Genomic DNA, 20,460 nt, shown 5'->3' with positions numbered 1-20,460 from the left:
AATTTATCAACAATTTAAAAACTTCACAGAAGCTTTTTTCTGTGAAATTCTTTGGACACTTTGAAACTCACTGGATAAAACAAAAAGGTTGTGTTAACGGGCTCTTAAAAAGTGGCTGATTCCGGAGGGCTATATGTTTTTAACTTCTTTTCCGTAGGAATTAAGAGATAAATCAATTCCTGTAAAGCAGCATAATGATGCATCAAATTAACATTCTATTTCACAAGCTGCTTTAAATTTAACATACTTAAAATACATTGCTTCTGCGAAAAGTTCTGTATTTTCTTTAAATATAGTTCCCATGCAGAGTTAAGTAGCTTTCATTTGCTGCAAATGTTCATTAATGCATTTATGTTTCATAATATTTAGACATCTTTATTCTGGCATTTTCTTATTCCAGTACTTTCTGTTTTCTGCATAGATAATCTATGGAAATTGAAGTTTACATCAGTGTTATATAGGCGCAGGGAGGAGCTATAGACAGACGTATCCTAACAAGCCAAGCTCCGAAGCCTCAGCTGGGAGCCATTCACGGTCATTGTGCCCAGGTGGAACTTCCTGTGCTGGACTTTTCTGTCCCACTCCTCAGTCAAGTCCTGTCTGGTTCTGTCCGTCTGATGGCCTTAGGCATGCACCTCCAGTAAACCCCCCAAGTCGGAAGTCAGTATCTGCTGGTGCTTTGTAGAGGCGTAACCAGACCTGAGGACTTTAAGTCTTACGTGACGATTTCAAGGACACTGTTGGGGGTTATTACTTCAGCAGCAGCGGGCCGTCTGCTTCAACTTGGTCTTTCAGGGAAACTCAGTGACTGGACCAGACGAAGGAGCATAGTCATGTTATACAAAGAGGGCATGGTTTAGGTGGGAGGCACAGGTCACCGTGACTGACATCCACATAAATGTTAATGTACTATAAACCCAGGCTTAAAACATACTTTTCAAAGACTTGTTTGCCAATGTGTGTCCACTAAGGAAGAAATTACAACCTTCGCATTCTGCAGAGGGGCTTCTGTCTGTCACGATCTTCTATTCCTCTTCACGCTGTCTTCTTCTGCCGCTCACTCCTGGTTCATGCTCTATGCCCCGTTTTTGGAGATAACAAAGAAGGCTTGCCCTACAGTCAGTGAGGCAACCAGATAGCACCCCACCACTTCTAGTTTGGGAACGCTTGCTTAGGTGGCCCAACTCAGTAGCCAAAGCAGAAACAATAGCAGGAAGAGTCACAGCAGTATCTGTTCCAAAGCTTATTTCCAAGGCCTTGAGCAGTTATTTCTTCAGGCATGGGAACTAACAGGAATAAGCAGCTGCATTTTAATTTATAACTTACTAAACTCTTTAACCTATAAAGAACATGTGTGTGTGTGTGAATATATATAAATATCTGTGTATGTGACAGTATATGTATGGGCAAGTGCATGCGTGTGAGCGCTAGTGTGAGTATGTGTATGTGAATACATATTCATGTAGTACATGTGCATGTGTGTGAATATAGATTTACATATGTGTGAGTGCATATTACATGTGTGTGAATGTGTGTGCATGTATGTGAATATATGTGCACAGCAGAGATCAGCCTTGGGCATCATTCTTCAGGGGCCTTTCGCTTTGATTCTTTTGATTGAGACAGGGTTTCTCTTTTGTCCTGGAGATCACCATGTAGACTAGGCTGGCTGGTTAGGCAGCCAGTCCTACAGATCTGCCTGTCTCCACCTTTCAAATGCTGGAATTAGAAATGTGTGCATTTTTTAAAAACGTGGCTTCTGAGGACCAAAATCATGTCCTCGTGCCTATGAGGAAAGAGCTTTACTGACTGAGCTATTTCCTTGCTTTTTGTTTGTTTGCTCATTTGTTTTGCTGTGGTGGTGGTTATCGTTACTGTTTTCAGACAAAGGCCTCGTGTATGTATATCTCAGGTTGGTCTCAAACTTGCTAAGAAACAGAGTATGGCCTCGAACTTCTGATTCTTCAGCCTCCGCCTCGAGAGTGCTGAGATAAAAGGCGTGTGACACCACAGGACTTTGTGTACATTCTGTAAGTATCCCTTCCCCCAATTCATTTCCCTCTGTACCCCCAGCTTTAGTAAGCTAACTTGAAAGTACATTTTACCTCCAACATCAGCTGGGTGAATTCTTCATTACTGAGGAACGAAGGCTTCCAGTCTTGCTGAATGTCACAGATTTCTGTTTGGGCTGAGACTTCTAAAAAAAAAATCAAGAAAAGAAACGCATACATAAGCCTTCACATTCAAGACACCTCGAATCTGGAATTAATAAACGAAGCACATGTCTCTCCTATGTTATTTTGTGTAATCTTTAATTAAAGAAAGCAATGGGCATATGCTAGCCTTGGTTTCCAAACTCTGAGGACTGTGGATACAATGGGCTGAAAAACACTTCTGATGGTGTCACAGCCTTTAACGACGCCATGGAGAAGAGAATATCCCATTGTGAGCACAGGTAGAGCACAGAGCGCCCGCCATTGCCATGACCTTGACTCTTACGTGACAAAGCTGGGGCAGCTAGGATTAGGCAGCCAGCACCCTCAAGGGAAGGAACAAAGACTGATATGGTGGTATCTTGTCAAGTTATTTATCCATGGTCAAAGCAGAGAATAAACACTTCCGAAATCTAGGAGTGTCAAAATCCAAGGGCCAGGGGTAGAGCTCACCGGCTAGAGAGTGTGCTTCCCATGTGTGTGGTCCTGGGTTCTGTTCCCTGCACTTAAAAAAAATTCCAGAAACACCACAGGCTTACAGTAAATAAGCCCACTGTATCACGTAAGACAGAACTCATTTCTCACCCTCTCCGTCATTACTGAGCAACAGTTTGTTAGAGAGACATTCATTATTCAGCTGGGCCTCTGTGGGGTGCAGGCCTCACATGTGCTAGGCATCACACGTGCTAGGGAGGCACCCGACTCACAGCTCCTGGCCTCCGCCCACGGAGCTGCTTTCAGGTTCTGAGTTTACGGTTCTCAAAACTCTTTTTGTTGTTATTACTCTAATCTATTCTCTGTCACGATGGTGACCTGATGGCCTGGTTCACACTTGTCAATTGGATTCTCACTGGCCCAGGTAGGACTCTTTAAACACCCTAGCTTTTTCTACACTTAAATTTTGTTCTATTATGAAATTACCTCGCTATTACCGCAGACACTATAAACATGATAGCATATCTATTTGGCTTTCCTTATTTATCCTCTATCTTAAACCAACATTTCCCTCACTTACGTCAAGACAAATGCAAATGTAAGACAATACCACTTACACCGTACTCACGGGGAATAAAACTAACCTATGGGACAACTTCCTGCAGAAAGCGGATTGTGCAGGCAGAGAACCCGCCTGTTGTACACGGGGAAGATTTCACGGTTGTTTTCCTTAGCACCCTTTACGTGCTAAGCACTAAATCCAGAACCTCACACATGCCAGGCACACACTGCTGATGAGCAACACCCAACACCTGCACCCATGATCTTGGCAATCTCTCCTCCATGGAGAAGGAGTTGAGTCCTCTCTCTGAATGAGTCTCAATCCATTCACTAGTTACTCATGGAGAAAGAGGGTGGGAAGTGCCAAGTTATGAATGAGACTATACCTTGACTCATTCCGCCCGTCCCCAGTGTCCCTGTGAGAAGCAAGGTCTCCTTGGAAGTTTTCTCCCTCCTAAATGCCTGCAAGAACATGCTACTGTGGTTGTTAGACAAACTTGGGCTGTCCTTCATGTATCGCTGTCTCAGTTAGGATTTCTGTGGCTGCAATGAAACACCATGACCTTTTTCGGTTGGAAGGGAAGGGCTTATTTGGCTTATACTTCCATATCACTCTCCGTTACTGAAGAAAGTCAGGACAGGAACTCAAGCAGGGCAGGCACCTGGAGGCAGGAACTTAGGCAGAAGCCATGGAAGGGTGCTGCTTACTGGCTTGCTCCCCTGTGGCTTGCTCAGTCTGCTTTCTTATAGAACCCAGGACCAGCCCAGGGACAACTCCATGAGTTGAGCCTTCACCATGAGTCACTAATTAAGAAAATGCCTGCAGTCAGATCTTAGGGAGGCATTTTCTCAATTGAAGTTTTCTCCTTTTAGATAACTCTAGCTTATGCAAGTTGACATAAGACTAGTCAGCACAGAGGTCTTAAAAGCTTGCAGAAGGACTTCAAAGAGACTTTGTTAACTGAGCACAGGAGGAGATCTGGAAGAGACCATGTGGGCCATGAGGTCGTCCATTCACATCCATGCCAAGGGCTGCCCCACAGTGCTAGGCTGCACGATACATGTAGCGAAATACACTCTGGAAATCAGAGGGAGGGTGCTACACACAGCTAGGCTAAGAGGTCAGCTTGGGGCTGTCAAGTTGATGCAACAGAGTGAGGCAGAACTCCCAGGGCTTGACACAAATCATTGCTATAAGCCTAAACCCTCAGAAAAGGCAGATTGAGCATGCTATAAGGAGCAAACCAGCAAGTAGCAATGCTTCATGGCCTCTACATCAGTTCCTGCCTCCAGGTTCCTGCTTTGAGTTCCTGTCCTGACTTCCTTCAGTGATGAACAGTGATATGGAAGTGTAAGCCAAATAAACCCTTCCCTCCCCAACTTGCTTTTTGGTCATGGTGTTTCATCTCAGCAATAGAAACTCTAACTAAGGCATTCGGTAGGGTTCTTGCCTTGCAAGCACAAATACCTGAGTTTTATCCTCAAAATTCACAAAAACATTTGGGCATGGTGGTGTGTGTTTGTGAGCTCAGTCCTGAGGTGGGAGGGGCAGGCACAGGCAGATCCTCAGAGCTTGTTGGTTAGCCTTCCTAGCTTACTTAGCAAGTTCCAGTCAACCTACCTCTCGACCCAGCAATACCACTCTTGGGAATATACCCAAGAGATGCCCTAACATACAACAAAAGTATATGCTCAACTATGTTCATAGCAGCATTGTTTGTAATAGCCAGAACCTGGAAACAACCTAGATGTCCTTCAATGGAAGAATGGATGAAGAAAGTATGGAATATATACATATTAGAGTACTACTCAGCAGTAAAAAACAATGACTTCTTGAATTTTGCATACAAATGGACGGAAATAGAAAACACTATCCTGAGTGAGGTAAGCCAGACCCAAAAAGAGGAACATGGGATGTACTCACTCATATTTGGTTTCTAGCCATAAATAAAGGACATTGAGACTAATTCGTGATTCTAGAGAAGCTAAATAAGAAGGTGAACCCAAAGAAAAACATACAGACCAGTAAGAAACCCTGTCTCCTGAATAATGAGACTCAAGACTGTTCCTTGGTATCTCCATGATGCACACACATATGTGCTTACCCGCACACATATGTATCATATGCACAAGTGCATACATGGACAAATTAGCACTCTTTCCTTGAGCTGACACCAGCAGACTCCAAGCACACTGCTGGGGAGCTACCCCAAGGTTCTGGTTATCTTATCCATGGGTGATTCTCATGGGCAGCCAAGGTTGAGAAGCAATGATCTGAGTGGGTATACTAACACACACAACTACAGTGCAGCTCTGACGGACGATTCTCTAGGAGCCCTGGGCATTACACCTTGTAGAGAACAGTAGAAGGGGACTTAAGAACGGGGCTCTGTAAGGCAGGCTGCTGGGTTTAAAGACCGCATCTTCCTGGCTGTCTGACTCAGAGAAGTTAACCTCTTATACTTCAATGGCTTCTCCTATGCCTTGAGACTTTGCATAAAGCACTGTTGTGAAGTTTAGAGGCACTGAAGGGAAACTGGCTCTCTGGGAGCCCTGCGTTAACATAGAAGGAAAGCCACCATTCCACTCTGTCGCCTGGACCTGTGGAGATCATCGGTACATGGAAAGTGACTGTATTGGCTTTTCACCTTAAGCCACAGTCTGGTGCGAGCACCCTATTTCCGTGTGAAATTTACCGTGGATCTCCCTCTCCTTCTTCTGAATGGGGAATCTCAGAAACATGTGATTCTGTGTAACTCTGATTGCATGGAAACAGTCCTGCAGACAGGTCTTGCCTCATGAAAAGGTGAGCCTGGAGAGGCTCTCCTGGTATCAGGAGGCTCACCGCTGCTGATCTGGCCTGTCTGGGGTCCAGAGGAGGGAATCTGGTAACTCTGCAGTGGACAGAGAGCGGCATAAATGTCACGCTGATGAACTTGATCCCAGCTGTCCTATTTAACAGCTGTCCTGCTTCTCCGTGGCACTGACCTAGTTCAAGTAATTTGCACAAAATATCTTGGCAATCAAGCTAACCTGCTATTTCACTTGGCTACGATGTTACTTAGGAAATAGAAGTATTCTGATGAAACTATCAGGGTGATAGAACTGTTGCCATTCAGCTTGTGTGGTCTTCCCCCGACTTTGAACAAAAGTAATTAACACCTTCTTTACTCTCTCTTACAGCAACTCCAAGATAAAGGGCAGCCTGTCACTGCTGTCAACGATGGTAACAGGAATATACAATTCTCAAGGAAATAATGAAAGAATGACACTTATAAGGACGCTCTCCCATGTCCCAGCACTACTTCCTGCTGTGATTCCATTTTGCCTAAGACACGTCCAGAGGAAAGCAGGGTCAGATGTGAAGCTCAGGACTGTAATCATGTCCTCCGTGATTTGGACTTTCCCTGATTTTATTTTGTTTGGTATCACAGGCCAAAAGGTTTTTTCTTTCCAGGCTTGTGAGTGGCTCCTGATTCCTCTCAACTATTCTCTGACCTTTTTCTTTTTTCTTTTCATCATTGTGGCTTTGGATACCATTCAAAGTGAGTGGCAGAATTGGTGCGATCAAGCGTAAAGGGGTAAGAGCACCAAGGGAGGATGATCTGAGAAAGACACGCACGTGTTCCAGGATGGCATCACGTGGTGACATCACGTGACAGGACAGTCTCTGCCAATGACAGGGGGAGGGGAGTATGAATGGACTTTGTGATTCCAACTAAGATCCCAAAGGGCAGAAATGGCTTCAAGTGTGGAGGCAGAACGAATGTCACATGTGGGGAAAGATGTCATGTTAGGGGCAGGTACTGGGGGAGTTTCAAGGGTTTATGATAAAGACAGACACATGGTGAATGCCACCTGTGCAGGCTGTGGGCCACCTGTGAGGCTGCTCTCAAGTCTCCCCTCAGGATGATAAAGTCTTTTGTAGTGTGACTGTCTTCTCCCCAACTGGACATAGGATTTTTTTTTTGCGAGTCCATAGCCTTTGAGGAGAACTCATCGGTGATGAGGGTGACTTTGTGATAACAGGCAGAGGGCTGCCCTGCCTGACACACTCATCACCCATGGGAAGGGCAAAGTGAAATAGATATAGCAAGAAGTGCGACCTTTACCGTTGTGTTTCTGCAAGAACCCGATGACCTTCTCCAGCACGGTTGTCTTGTCCATTTTCCGCGTGTTGCCCGGGAGCATGGAGCTGAGCTCTTTGATGAGCACATTGAATTGGTCCCGGCGCTTCTTCTCAGACTTGTTTCTAGAGGCTCTGGAAATGCACAAAATACAGGTAACTAGAATGTTCCACTCCACCAAGGCTCTGTTCTGCTAACGGGTGCCTCCTCTCTCAGAGCGCATTCTGCAGAGAGCACCCGACTGAAAAGACTCCCATGGAGGTGATGTTGGCTACAGCTCAGAGCTGAGTAATGGGGTGAGAAACATGTTTTGCTAGACTTTTGGCCACAAAGAGAGACGGCATTAATAATAAGCAAGTTCTGACTCACATACAAAACCTTACATGGCTTAGCTCCACTGACAGATACAGCCTCCCAACTTCATAGAGCTTTAAGCTCCAGGAAGCAAATTGCATGCTGTTTACCGGGATTGACTCTGAGAGCCCCTGGTGAGGTCCAATCCTATTTCTTCTAGCCCAGAGCACCCAGCGTCATGCCAAGTCATGAGGTGTGGTTGGGTTTTCTGGCTGTACCACTCACGCACATGTCCTGGCCCGTGCCTCAAGAACCACCATCCTGTTGGAGGGGTAAAGCTGTCTCGGCACAGCCTGTGAGCTGTGCAGGTCCAGAGTGATGTATGACAGACACTGCGGTCCTGTTTGTCAAGTGGTTGGTGTGCGTGGAAAATAGAACGCTCGCTCTTCAGCCTGCCATGGAAGAAGCTCAGACGGATGTTCCTAGGTCAAAGAAACTGGGATGCTAAAGCCAGATATTGTGTGACTCTAACTGTACGGCCTTCTAGAAAAGGTGAAATGCCAGAGGTGGTAAAGCAATCCTGGCTCACCAAGGCTCACAGTGAGGGATGTCTGGGCACAGCACAGACGGTTTGGGGGGCAGCAACACAGCTGTGTCTGATACCACCACAGCAGGCATATGGCACCATACTTCTGCAAACACATAGAACATGCAGCACCAAGAAGGACCCCTAGTGTAAACCGTAGGAGATTGAAACACGCCAAGGAGTGTCACCAACTGTGACAGGTATGCCTACCACTCATCCGGAGGGCGTGTACAGCAAGGAAATTTGTGTGGATGCAGGACAGGGACTATATGGGAAACTCTATACCTCCCATCCATTTTTTTTTCCTGTGGTTGTCGGTCTACAAGATGAAGTCTGCTTTCAAAAGGACATTCTACATTGGGTGTCTGTAGAAGAGATGAAAGCAAGGCCACCCAGGTTGAGGGCCTCTGAGGAACCCCAGCCTTTGAAGGATTTAGAACAGAAAATCTGGGTTTGTCCTAACAAGAGGAATAAGGAATGCATGGTAGAAGGACTCCCTACCCCTCAAAGCTCAGGAAGCAGCCCTATGGTGGAGTCTTGAGCCTCAATGGCACACCAGTTTCTTTATCAACAATCAGCCTATGGCACTAGAGAGACAGCTCAGCAATTCAGAGCGCTGTCTTTTTTTTTTTTTCCAAAGGATCCAGGTTTGATTCCCAGCACCTACATGGTAACTCACAACCAGCTGTACCACCTCCAGTTTCAGGAGATCTGATATCCTCTCCTGGCCTCTGTGGGCACCAGGCACAAAAGTAGTACACAGATATATATGCACACAAAAGGCCATGCACACTAAAAATGAATAAATAAAAGAATTTAACTGATTCTGAGATGATCCAGGGCTGGGAAAGCTGCCCCACCCCTCCCAAGTATACCCAAGGTGAACTTTTAATAGAGAGCCAGCTCACTGATGGGAATGGAAATCCCTACATGTGGTCTGCCTACTGGTCCATGTACCCCAGGATCTGGGAGTCACAGTTCCTAGGGGAGTTAAACCTGTTATCAGGAAGCTATTGGCGAATTATGGTTAGGACAGAAAATTCTGGTGGATAGTGGCTCACTTCTCTTGGGGCAGGTATTAACACCTACAGGTATTATACCGTTTCCCCAAAGAGCCCACGGAAACATTAGAACACACCTCAAACACCCTTTCCCCGGATGCCACCATAGTTTAGCCACTTTGTTTGCCTCAAATATCCACATCATTTCAAAAACACAGACGCAGTCAGGTTCCCCTGATTCTGTCTCAGGCGGGGCTATTTCCTGACCACATCTTAGCAACTCTCCAAAGCTCAACTCAAGTGCGTGATCTCTAGGCTTTTCTAAGGGGTCCTTTCTTCCTCTGATGTCTCCTTCCTTCTTGCCTGGTCTTGGTTTGGGGATTAAGGGATTTCTGCAAAGGTCTCATTTCTGACCAAGCCACTGTCTTCTCGTCACAGATCAGTGGCCAGCGTGGTGAGATGCGGAGGCTCTTCATTGCTCAGGGTAAAAGGCCTGGTGTTCAAATGCATAAGCCAGAAGAAAGAGACGCTTTCACTTGCTGAGTGGCTATGTATTATAAATCATTTTTAGCCTAGATTTTAAAGAGTGACATGCAACCTCCTCAGCCAAAAAAAGCTCTGCTCTTGTCCTAGTTTGCCCGTTATAAATTATTTGTGAGCTGATAACACCCAGCTCATTACTGCTCCGCTCTCATCTTCAATGGGCATAATGACGATGAACGCGGTCCGGCGGAGAATCCGATGGAGGCTCTTATCGTTAGTGACAGGAATACAAGCTTGTTTCCATTGGCCTCCGCCTGGGATGCACCGCGGTGCACCCTGGAAATCGGTCAATGTCAGCTGGATCTGCAGCTCGGAGTCAAGAGGAAGCCAAGAGCCTGGGATGACCTTGTTTCCAGTAATGAGCACTGCTTAGACTGAGGATCTGGGACAACAGGTTGGATGACGCTGGGACACTTGGCCTCCGGGATTTTTGAAGGCATTGTCTGCATGCTGTGAAAGGCGTCCATGTAAAGCATGCGGTCTAATGAGTCTTTGTAATTGTTGACTGCCACCAACACGAGAGAGACAACCGCTTCATCTCAAGGGGATTTTTTCCCCCAGCTTCTTCTTTTTGTTTTTCCCCAACCGCAGCCACTTAGTTTTGCATTTTGTATTAATGGAACCCTAAGTCTTGGGCCTTCATTTAGCATACCTTTTGGGACTCCTGCACATGGCTGCACAGACTGACAGCTCTATTTCTACTCTCTAGTATTGCTTTGTGTAGACATGCCATGCTTGGCGTGTGTCCAGTTTGAGGGTATCATGAATTGGGAGTGTGGAGGTAGCTCTGTGGGGAAAGACCTTGCTGCCAAGCCCGGTTACCTGAGTTTGATCCTCAGGACCCACATGGTAAAATGGGAGAGGTGACTCCTACAAGTTGTCCTCTGACCTCCACACATGTGCATACCCAATACATACACCATAAAAAAGATGCTGTCATTGCTTTTTTTTTTTTAACTGCTGAGTAATACTCTATTGTGTAAATGTACCATATTTTCTTTATCCATTCTTTGGTTGAGGGGTGTTTATGTTGTTTCCAGGTTCTGGTTATTTTGAATAACACTGCTATGAACATAGTTGAACAAATATTCTTGTGGTATGATTGAGCATCATTTGGGTATACGCCCAAGAGTTGTATTGTTGGGTCTTGAGGTAGATTGATTCCCAGTTTTCTGAGAAATTGCCATACTGATTCCAAAGTGGCTGTACAAGTTTGCACTCCCACCAGCAGTGGTATAAAAATAAATGTAGCAACAATAATAAAAGAAAACTAGGCAGGCATAGTAGCAGCACCTATAATCCCAGTACTCAGGAGGCTGGAGTTAGACCGGCCTGGGGTTAATAGCAAGAAGCTATCTCAAAACACCAAACAAAACGAATTAACCCCAAACAAACAAACAAACAAACAAACAAACAAACAGGACTGGAGATACAGCTTATTGGGCAAAGAACTGGCTATACAAGTGTGAGGACTGGGGTTGAATCCCCAGCTCCCACATCAAACCTGGAAGGCTTGACAGTGTCTCTACAATCCCAGACTCAGGAGGTGGAGACAGGGGATAATTGGAACAAGAGGGCTAGTGGAGTAGCCTATTGACAGGCTCTGAGTTCAAGTGAGAGATTCTGTCTCAATAATAGGGTGAAGAGTAATCGAAGAAGGCACCTAATATCAACCTCTGGCCTCTGCAAGGATGTGCACATATGCAAACATGCTTACACACATACATGCCCCAACTCCCTATCCCAATGCAATGGAAATAACAACAAAATCTAAACAATGCCCTCTGAACATTTGTCTCTACATGCCTTTAAGCAGCTGTAGGGATTCATTCTCTTTGGCAAATGCAGAGGCATAAAACTGTCGGGTTATTTGACAAATAGGGGCTTAGCTGAGATACCACAATATTGTCACATGAAGTTGGCTACAGCAGGGCTTCATTTCTATCGGGAACAAATGAGATTCCCACTTGCTACCATCTTTGCCGACACTTGGGACTGTCAATTTTTACCACTGAAGTGTGATTTTATTGTGGTTTGGAGTTGCCTTTTTCTAATGAGTGGCGACACTGAAAATCTCTTTGTATGCTTTATGGCCATTAATATGTCTTCTTTAGGAAGGATTATTCAGTTATGCCTTTATAAGCAACTGTGTTGTCTTATGGGGGGAGACAGAGACACAGAGATGACAGAGACAGCAGAATGGAGGATAAGGAGATGCCTCTGTGTTGACACATACCCTCAGGAACCAGTCTTTGGCTTTTGAATGAAGGTCCAAGGATACCTTTTGTGAAATGTCCATCATTTGGACATCTTGAGGAGCTTGAGTTTGGTTTCATAGGCCTCATTTGCTGGGTACTTATGGCTTAAGAGATGCTATGTAGTTCTTGACATACAGTTGCATGCCGCATAAGGTTTCCATTAACAAAACATCACACACCAGGCACATAAGAGTTTCACAGAGCAGAACAATTGCAGTTGCCCATTGATCTCACAACATCACAGTTCAATACGTTGCTCATGTGATTCTGACAGCACTGGTGTAAACAAACCTACTGTGCACTCAGGCATCTAGCATGAACAACCATGTGTAGGAACTAATATTTATGAAAAAATAGTCATGTTACCGGTTTGTGTATTAGCTGCATTTTAAATTGTCATTGAGGTATATATGCCTACTTCTGAAAACATGTTGACAGAAAACAGGGTACAAGTTCCATCAGCAGCAACAACGTCATACATCTGGTTATCAAGTTTCTTGAAGGCATCATTTTCTCTTGTGCTTGATTCAACCTCATAGCATTTTATTTATAGTAGTCCTAAGAACAGTAGGGTATGGCATACGCATATGTATATATGCCATACATATATATGTCATATATATATATGACATAATTTCTATATTTCTATCTCTACATCTCTATCTGTATCTATATCAACAGCCTAGGTGTGCAGAAGGACATGCCCTCTGAGTTTATACATGGTATAGTCTATGATGCCTGCAGAGATGACAAAATCACCATATGATTCATTTCTCAGAGTCTATTTCTGTCAGTAAGAGGCACACGGCCATGCTGAGGCTTTCATGCTTACGATGACCCTGTTAGGTAGGTGCTATTCTATTCATCTTCCCATTGCAGAACAAAAGCACGGAGAGACTGTGTAACTTGTCACCGTCACACAGTGGGGCCAGTGCCAATGCAGGCTGGCATAGGCATCTATGTGTGAAGCCCAGTGCATCCATGCCTCTTTCTGCAGCTCCCCTAGGCCATGTGGCATCATCTGCTAAGAAGCCACATACCCCGTGTTCCGGGAGCCCAGAGCAGAGGGTGACTAATGCCGATAGCTTGTGGTTCATTCATAGCACAGGAATGAAACACACGCCCTACAGAAGACAGCCTTGCAGACAGTCTGTGTTCCCCTTCGGGACTGGATATTATAGAAAACCGAGCAGAGTGTGACTCCAGTCCCAGCTCCTTAAGGAGTAGCCTTTCCATGGCTGTGGTCACCTGTGGTCACACTGTACTGTTGTGGTCACCCGTGGGCAAGTGTATTGCTGTTAAACTATAATATTTCCATGTTCTTTTTAGACAGACTTAGGCTTGCCTTTCTCTACCCTGGAAGTCGGTCATGCTCTGACTCTTGGACATGGAAATGTAGGGGTCTGTTCCCAGTCAGAGACTGCCGCTTCTTGCTTTGGCAACAAGGCAGGTGACACTTCTCTCATCCTGAGCCCCCAAAGGAGGACACTTAATAGCAAGAATCTTGGTAGGATAGTATGGAGAGGTGGTGGCATCCTTAGGAGGTGGAGACTAATGGGAGAGTGTTAGGCCATCACCCTGAGAAAAAAATTAAGATTAATACCTGATGTGAGTGGATTAGCTACCACATGGGTCGGTTGCTATGCAGCAAGTTTGTTTTCTTAATTTACTCTTGTCCCTCCCTGTAGTGATATTTTATTTGTATTTTAATAAATAAAGCTTGCCTGAAGGTCAGTGCAAAGCAGCCACACTAGTCAGCTATACAGGCCAGGCAGTAGTAGCACACACCTTTAATCCCAGCAGCTACACTAGTTAGCCATAGAGGCTGGGCAGTGGTGGTGCACGCTTTTAATCCCAGCACTAGAGGGGCATATAAGATGGGATGAGACAGGAACTCATTCTCTTTCAGTCTGACGGTTTCACAGAGGTAAGAGCTCTCTAGTGGCTTGGCTGCTTTGCTTTTCTGATCTTCAGGTTGAACCCCAATATCTGTCTCTAGGTTTTTATTATTCATGTTACACCGCCCCCACCCTCACACATGCTCAGTTACCCACCATGAAGTCCTCACCAGAAGCTAATGTTAGCATAATATTATCAGACTTCAGGGAACGTAAGCCAAAGGAACCTCTTTTCTTAATGTAGGCATTTTGTTACAATAAGGCAAAATGCACTGAGACTCATCTTAGGATTCTGATGTGAAAGATATAAGGCTCCCTCAGATCTTACAATTAGAAACAGGAAATAATATCATTCCATCACGTAATGAGGAAGAGGCAAAAAGATAAACAAGTCTTGACATGTGACTCTGAGAAGGATTTATACTTTTTTCCTTTTTAGATTGGAGCAGGAATGTCTTGGGGAGTGTTGCCAGTGTGATCCAGTTTGGGAAACCAGCCAAATGGATACCCAAGTCTACCCAGCTTGGGCAGTATAGGAATGGGTTTAAAATGAGATTCAGTGTACATTGGGAAGGATTTTACCCTCTTTACCAGGAAGGAAAACACCATGACTAGCTTCTTTCCATCTCAGCTCGTTCATGAGGAAGAAGGCATTGATGAAACCAGTCCTATTGTCTACCTGGAATGTTTGGACACAGGAACCTGTTGGAGGAATTTGCCATTGAGGCCAAGTTCATTTTTAAATATTCTGTCTTCTGCACTGTAGAGGAAGTGATAACCCCATATGGGGGCTTCCTGAGAACAGCCATGATTCTTCTTTGATTGCACAGACAGAGAATCTAGGGGTTCCAGGACCACCAGCGGGGTGGCAGTAATACAGGGCTGGCTGACAGGAAGAAAGATTCCTGTTACAGAGAGCACTGTTGATATCTTTCATCTCAAGCATATGGAGGTTACAAAACATAACATCCAACCAGATATCCAGATAGCCAAGACCTTTATAGAGGGCGCTAACCCAGATTGGCCTTCCTGTACACAATCTGCCAGGTCTGATACCTATCCCCAGATAGGAAACTCACCCATGGATATAAGGTAAAGACCAAGAGGCCCTCCTTGACTAGTCTACTTTGTACACGTTCATGTTAGGTCATCTCAAAACCAGGACTGATAGGAATAAAGAAAGAAGTGTAAATACTGTCACCGGTTGCTAAAGAAAAGACCCAGGAGGCAGTGAGCAAAAGCTCAAGCATTAGAAGTTTTTATATGTGGAGACCTCACATAGGACTCAGGGGTGATTCTGTGGCAGGCTCAGAACCTGTGCGGAAAAGCCGGCATCAAGGATGCCAAGTGGTGAGCCCTCAGAAACCACAAGGAGCTGATTTTTGTTTTGGGGGAGAACGTTGAATACCCAACCCTAGGACCATTTATCTTTTACAGCTGTAGCCACTTCATCAAGATGGGCAAGAAAGTTAGCCCGTGGCTGGAGGGAAGCATGACTGAGTGGTTTAGGTCTCAGATGGGCACCATCTGGTCCCACAGCATACACATAATAAGCAGGTTTTTGCGGATGCCAAGAAGAGTTGGGCACCTGCTTCAGGCAATGGGGGAAAGCCTGGCATATCATGGGAAGGCTCTTACTATCACCCAGAATGGAGCCATCAGGTTCTGGGGTGAGTTTGGCTACCTGTCCACTGAATGGAACAGCCCTCCACCATCTGGTGAGCTGCATTTCAAATGCCAGGGGACTGTGGAAACCCTGACCACTATTCCGCTGTGATTTGTGTCTGAGGTGGATGGCCTCCCTTTCTAACTGAGCTCAGTAGGAGAGTTTGCCCTAGTACCTGGGTTTGCTCAGGGAACCATGATCTTGAACAGGACTAGTGTGGGGCTTCTGAACAGAAGCAGAAGACTCACCTGGGGACACACCAAAGACACAGAAAGAAGCAGAAGCAGCTGGTGGAGAAAATTCACCAAGAGCAAGAGCTTTTGAAGGCCATACTAATCCACTCCCAAGCTGATATGAAGACATTACCTTTTGAAATGACCATCGGACCCTCCAATGAAGAACCTAAGTGGAGATCTCAGCATCCTATCAACTCCTTTACTGCCAGAGACCAAGAATGTTCTGAGAATATTCCATCCTATACAAGCTCCTACCACAACCAACCAATTCTGAAAGGCTCTGGTCACCAGTAATGTCCCCAAGCCTTCTGCTCTGAAACCCCAACTAGAGGCCAGTACCTTCAGACTGCTCCAGGCATCAGAGGTACCCCCAAGGTTTGAAAATCCTTCTGTCAAGACTGTACTCTGGCCCACCTCCTTGAGTGTAGACCACCACTGTCTTGACTCTTCAGTTTCAAGAGCCTTCAGGCAAGCGCTCAGATAGTTAGGGCAAGAGGACACAGTGCACTCAAGAGGGCTCAGAAGGATAAAGGGTGAGTGTGGAGAGGCGTGCGAACAGGGAGTGGTGCGTAGACCATGTCACAGTCACGGAAGCAGCAGGAACGGGGTACTGTGGAAGTTTAAGTCTAATGACATGCGCACAACCACTGGGTTGAGACAGTCAGTGGCAATGTTTGGTTGATAAAGCCACCTCCAGAGTATCAGAAGCCTGGCAGGCAAAAAGAGGGTGAAGGAACAAGAGTCCATGGTGGTCCAGCCTTGTTGGAGCCCTCTGCCTCCGGAGCCCCTGCCTTCAATTATCCCCACATGAGTCTGATACCACTGCTGCAAGCATCATTAACATCGCGGTACAGCTTCTTTAGGACTGCTTATGGTATTCCTGCATCCAAGTTTCCTCATCTCCAAGGTGCTGAGTGAATTCAGAACTCACTCTGAATTCAGAATACCTTTTCCTTTGAAGGATACTTCAAGTCATATGCGGCAGGGCCACAGGATCTGACCCTTCTACCGGAGGTGTGCCAAATTGCTGGCCAAGGCCTTAGAGAAGAGCCCTGGACACATACCAGAAAAAACTCAGTGAGATGAGCTGAGGACTAGTACCCTGACTCCTGCAAAAGAACAGGAGGAATCTGTGGTCCACCTTGGGCTTACTCCCAGGCTGGCCTCATCCCAGACAGACCAAACTGGACTCTGTCCCTTGCTCATCTATTTTCTGGTGCAGAACCAGCCTTTGAGAATCTTCCAAGTCATAAAATGAGATCCAACCGTGTTGGCAGAACATTTGGATGAGTTGGAGGCAAGGTGTTGAAACTGGTGAGGGCACCAGGAAGAGGCAGGAAGGATGCAACTGTGTGGCGGTGAGCAGACACAGGAAGGGTTAAGGGGAGCCCCATGCAAAGACCACCCCAGGGTTATTCTCCAGGGTTACTGCTATTTGTTATTCTCCAGAGTCAGCCCTAACTCCTGCCGTCGGGGCTCCAAGCTTCAGGGGTTTCTAAATGGAGTCCCTGTCCAGTCTCATTTGCTGAGGTAAGTGGCTTAGTCACTGTTCCATGGCTGTGAAGAGACGTCACGACCACAGCAACTCTTATGAAAGAAAGCATTTAGCTGGGTCTTGCTGACGGTTTTCAGAGGTTTCGTCCTTGGTCATCACAGTGTGGAGCATGGTGGCGAGTGCGGTGCTGGAGCAGGAGTGGAGAGATACATCCTGATCCACTGACCAAAAGAAAAACACTGGAGGCCTGGTGTGGGCTATTTAAAACCTCAGAGCCCAAGGCCAGGGACCTATGTCCTTCAACGATGACACACCTAATCCTTCTAGTCCTATCAAAGAGTTCTACACCTTGGTTACTAAGCATTCGACTATATGAAGCTATGAGGACCACTTTATTCAAACCACCACAGTAAGGGAATTCTGATGATAGAATTCTTTCAAAATTATAATCTTGAAAGTAACACAGAATAAGAGACTTTGGGGGCAGAGATCCATATACTTCACCATGTGTTTAGCATGAACATTTTGACCCCACACTCCCCAATCTGCCCCACCCTCTATAACCTGGTGAGTCCTATTCTTCTCTCTACCCCTACATTGATGGTCCCCAACTTCTGATGGCCCAGTGTGATGGTCCCCTTACAATGGTGTGAAAATTGTACTCACTCGCCAGAAACTGGACTTTGAGCTTGGATGTCAACATTTTCCTAGCTTGGTCTGGAGTCATGACCCAGCCACAGAAGAAGTAAAGATGTGACTGCCTCACTGAATAAGGTACTGAGCCACGTGGCTAGCATAGACAAGAATAATATAAGTTATAAGAGTTAATAAGAAGCCTGAGTTAAAGGGCCAATCAGTTTATAATTAATGTAGACCTCTGTGTGATTTCTTTGTGACTTAACGATTGCAGGAACCAGGCAGGACAGAAACCCAGACAACAGAGTACCAGGAAGTCTCTTGTGAGACTGTGCCTTCTAGCTATGACAGGGAAGCTACACCCATAATACTCAACACACAACCTCCTAAACAAGACCTGAGCAATCAGAGTACCAGTTGACATACCTATGTAGATTGGGGAAGGATGTGACCCCACCACTGGATGAAGAGCCTCAGGTCTTTAACAACTGCTGAGAGAGGGGAGAATTGGTCTTTCTCAGGGATAAGCTACCTAGTTAGTTATTCAATACCAAGTAGTTATCCCTGAAACCATATAATACAGGAAACAGTAAACAGACACAGAAGGTCGTATTTGTGTGTTTTTTGTGTGTGTATGTGTGTAATAATAATAATTAAAGAAGGACATGGTTTTGAGAGGGAGGATGGTAGAGGACATGGAGATGAAGGAGATATAGAGATAAATTTTAATCAAAAATTAAAATATTAATTTTTAAAAATTTATGTGTAAGATTCTGTGTATGTATGCCTTCAGATGCCAGAAGAGGGACTCAGATCTGGAGCTAAAATTATAGGCAGTTGTGAGCTGCCTAACGTGGGTGTTGGGAACAGAATGTGGGGCCTCTGGAAGAGCAGCCGGCAATCATGATCGGTGAGTGATTTCCATTTTTGAACTCGCCTTCTGCCCGGCACAATGCCCTTCAGAGTTATCTGAGTTGTGTCCATGTCTTGATCCTCTTGCTGCCAAGGACTTTTCTGCTCTAAGAGTGAACAACACAGCTGGCTTATCTACCCACTGAAGGACACTCGTGTGGTCTCCAGGGAGAGTCATGGATTATAGACTGGACACAAATGCTTACAAGACAGTTTCAGCTCTCTGAAGTAAACAATACAGGGCAGGAGAGTTGGACCTTAGGGAAGATGTGTATTCACCTTTTTAAGCAAATGTCAGCTCTTTCTCCAGAGTGACCATTTTACCTTCTCATCAACAATGTGCAAATGAGCAAGGGGTTCCCTGTCCTCCAGGGATTTGGTGTTGTTGGTTACATCCAGCTCTCCTAGGAAATGCACAGGGCTGCTTTACTGGGGTCTTCACTTCCATTTCCATATTGCAAAATGATATGACACACACACTCGAACACGCATGCAGAAGCCAGAGCAAGACTGACTGTCTTCCTCTATTTTTCTCTGCCTCATCATCTTGAGAGCCTGAAGTCCACTGTTCTGGCTAGGCTGACTAACCAGGGAGTTCACCCAGCCTCACTCCTACCCTCCAGGGCACTGGCAGCCATGCTCAGTGTTGATGTGTTGGCCAGGGAGCCTAACTCAGGTCCGAGTGCTTGCAGAGCTAACTAAACATGCTTACCCAAACGGACCACTTCTTCAGTGTTTCTCTCCCTCTGCTGAAGCACTGCTCATGTCTTTGCTTTCTCTTTACTGTGTGCTATATGTATGTGTGCATGCATGTGCGTATGGAGGTCAAAGGACAACCCTTCAGGGTGAGTTCTTTCCTGCCTCCTGTAGGTAGGTTCCAGAGCCACCCTGCCAGCCCTTTCCTGATCGACTTTTATCTGCATTGCTTATTTCTCGACGCTAAGTTACATTCTGGGTACAAGTTATTTGGAAAACATGGGATTTGCCAACATTTTATGCAAACCATATATTTCTCCTCTCCTCTCCTCTCCTCTCCTCTCCTCTCCTCTCCTCTCCTCTCCTCTCCTCTCCTCTCCTCTCCTCTCCTCTCCTCTCCTTTCCCCCCTTTCTTTCTCCCCTCCCCTTGTCTTCTTCCCACTCCCTCCTCTCTTCCTCACCTTCCCTCTTCCCCTCCCCCTCTCTTATATCTCCCCCTCCCTTTCCTTTGGCTTATACTTTTGGTGTTAGACCCAAGGTCATAACATTTTCTCTTAGGGTTTTCTGTATTTCCCATTTCAATTTATGGTCTATTTTGAGTTAAGAACTACTTTATATTTCATGAAAAATTGTTCAGTTTCATCACACTCTTTTTTTTTGTATCACTTGCATTATTATATGGGGTTTCTAGGCAGTGGATTGTACTCAATGCTTTTAAAATGCTACACAGCCTTGCATTCCTTAGATAAATTCTACTTGATTGTGACTTTCCCACGGCCCCTCCCCCCACACAAAGCAGGCAGGGGAGAAATACCAGTGTTGTGTATTTGCTTTGTTTTGTTTGAAGACCACACAAGGTCTCACTACATAGTCCAGGTAGGTCTCACACTCATAACCCTCCTC

General features: G+C 45.6%; 1 protein-coding gene across 3 annotated transcripts in view; it reads right to left on the bottom strand.

Annotated features, from left to right (window-relative positions):
* Npas2 (neuronal PAS domain protein 2) overlaps positions 1 to 20,460 on the bottom strand; it is a 187,083-nt gene that overhangs the window by 78,631 nt on the left and 87,992 nt on the right. For all 3 annotated transcript variants that reach the window (XM_057751116.1, XM_057751118.1, XM_057751117.1), the window contains exons 3-4: positions 7,322 to 7,470; positions 2,106 to 2,197 (exon numbers count right to left, since the gene is read on the bottom strand). In XM_057751116.1, the coding sequence (XP_057607099.1) occupies positions 2,106 to 2,197; positions 7,322 to 7,470 (241 nt within the window). The remainder of the gene's footprint in view (positions 1 to 2,105; positions 2,198 to 7,321; positions 7,471 to 20,460) is intronic.

Source organism: Chionomys nivalis, chromosome 19 (assembly GCF_950005125.1).
Source record: "Chionomys nivalis chromosome 19, mChiNiv1.1, whole genome shotgun sequence".
Lineage (NCBI taxonomy): Eukaryota > Metazoa > Chordata > Mammalia > Rodentia > Cricetidae > Chionomys > Chionomys nivalis.
The sequence above is the reverse complement of the archived record's forward strand: the minus strand, read 5'-3'. Positions and strand labels throughout refer to the sequence as shown.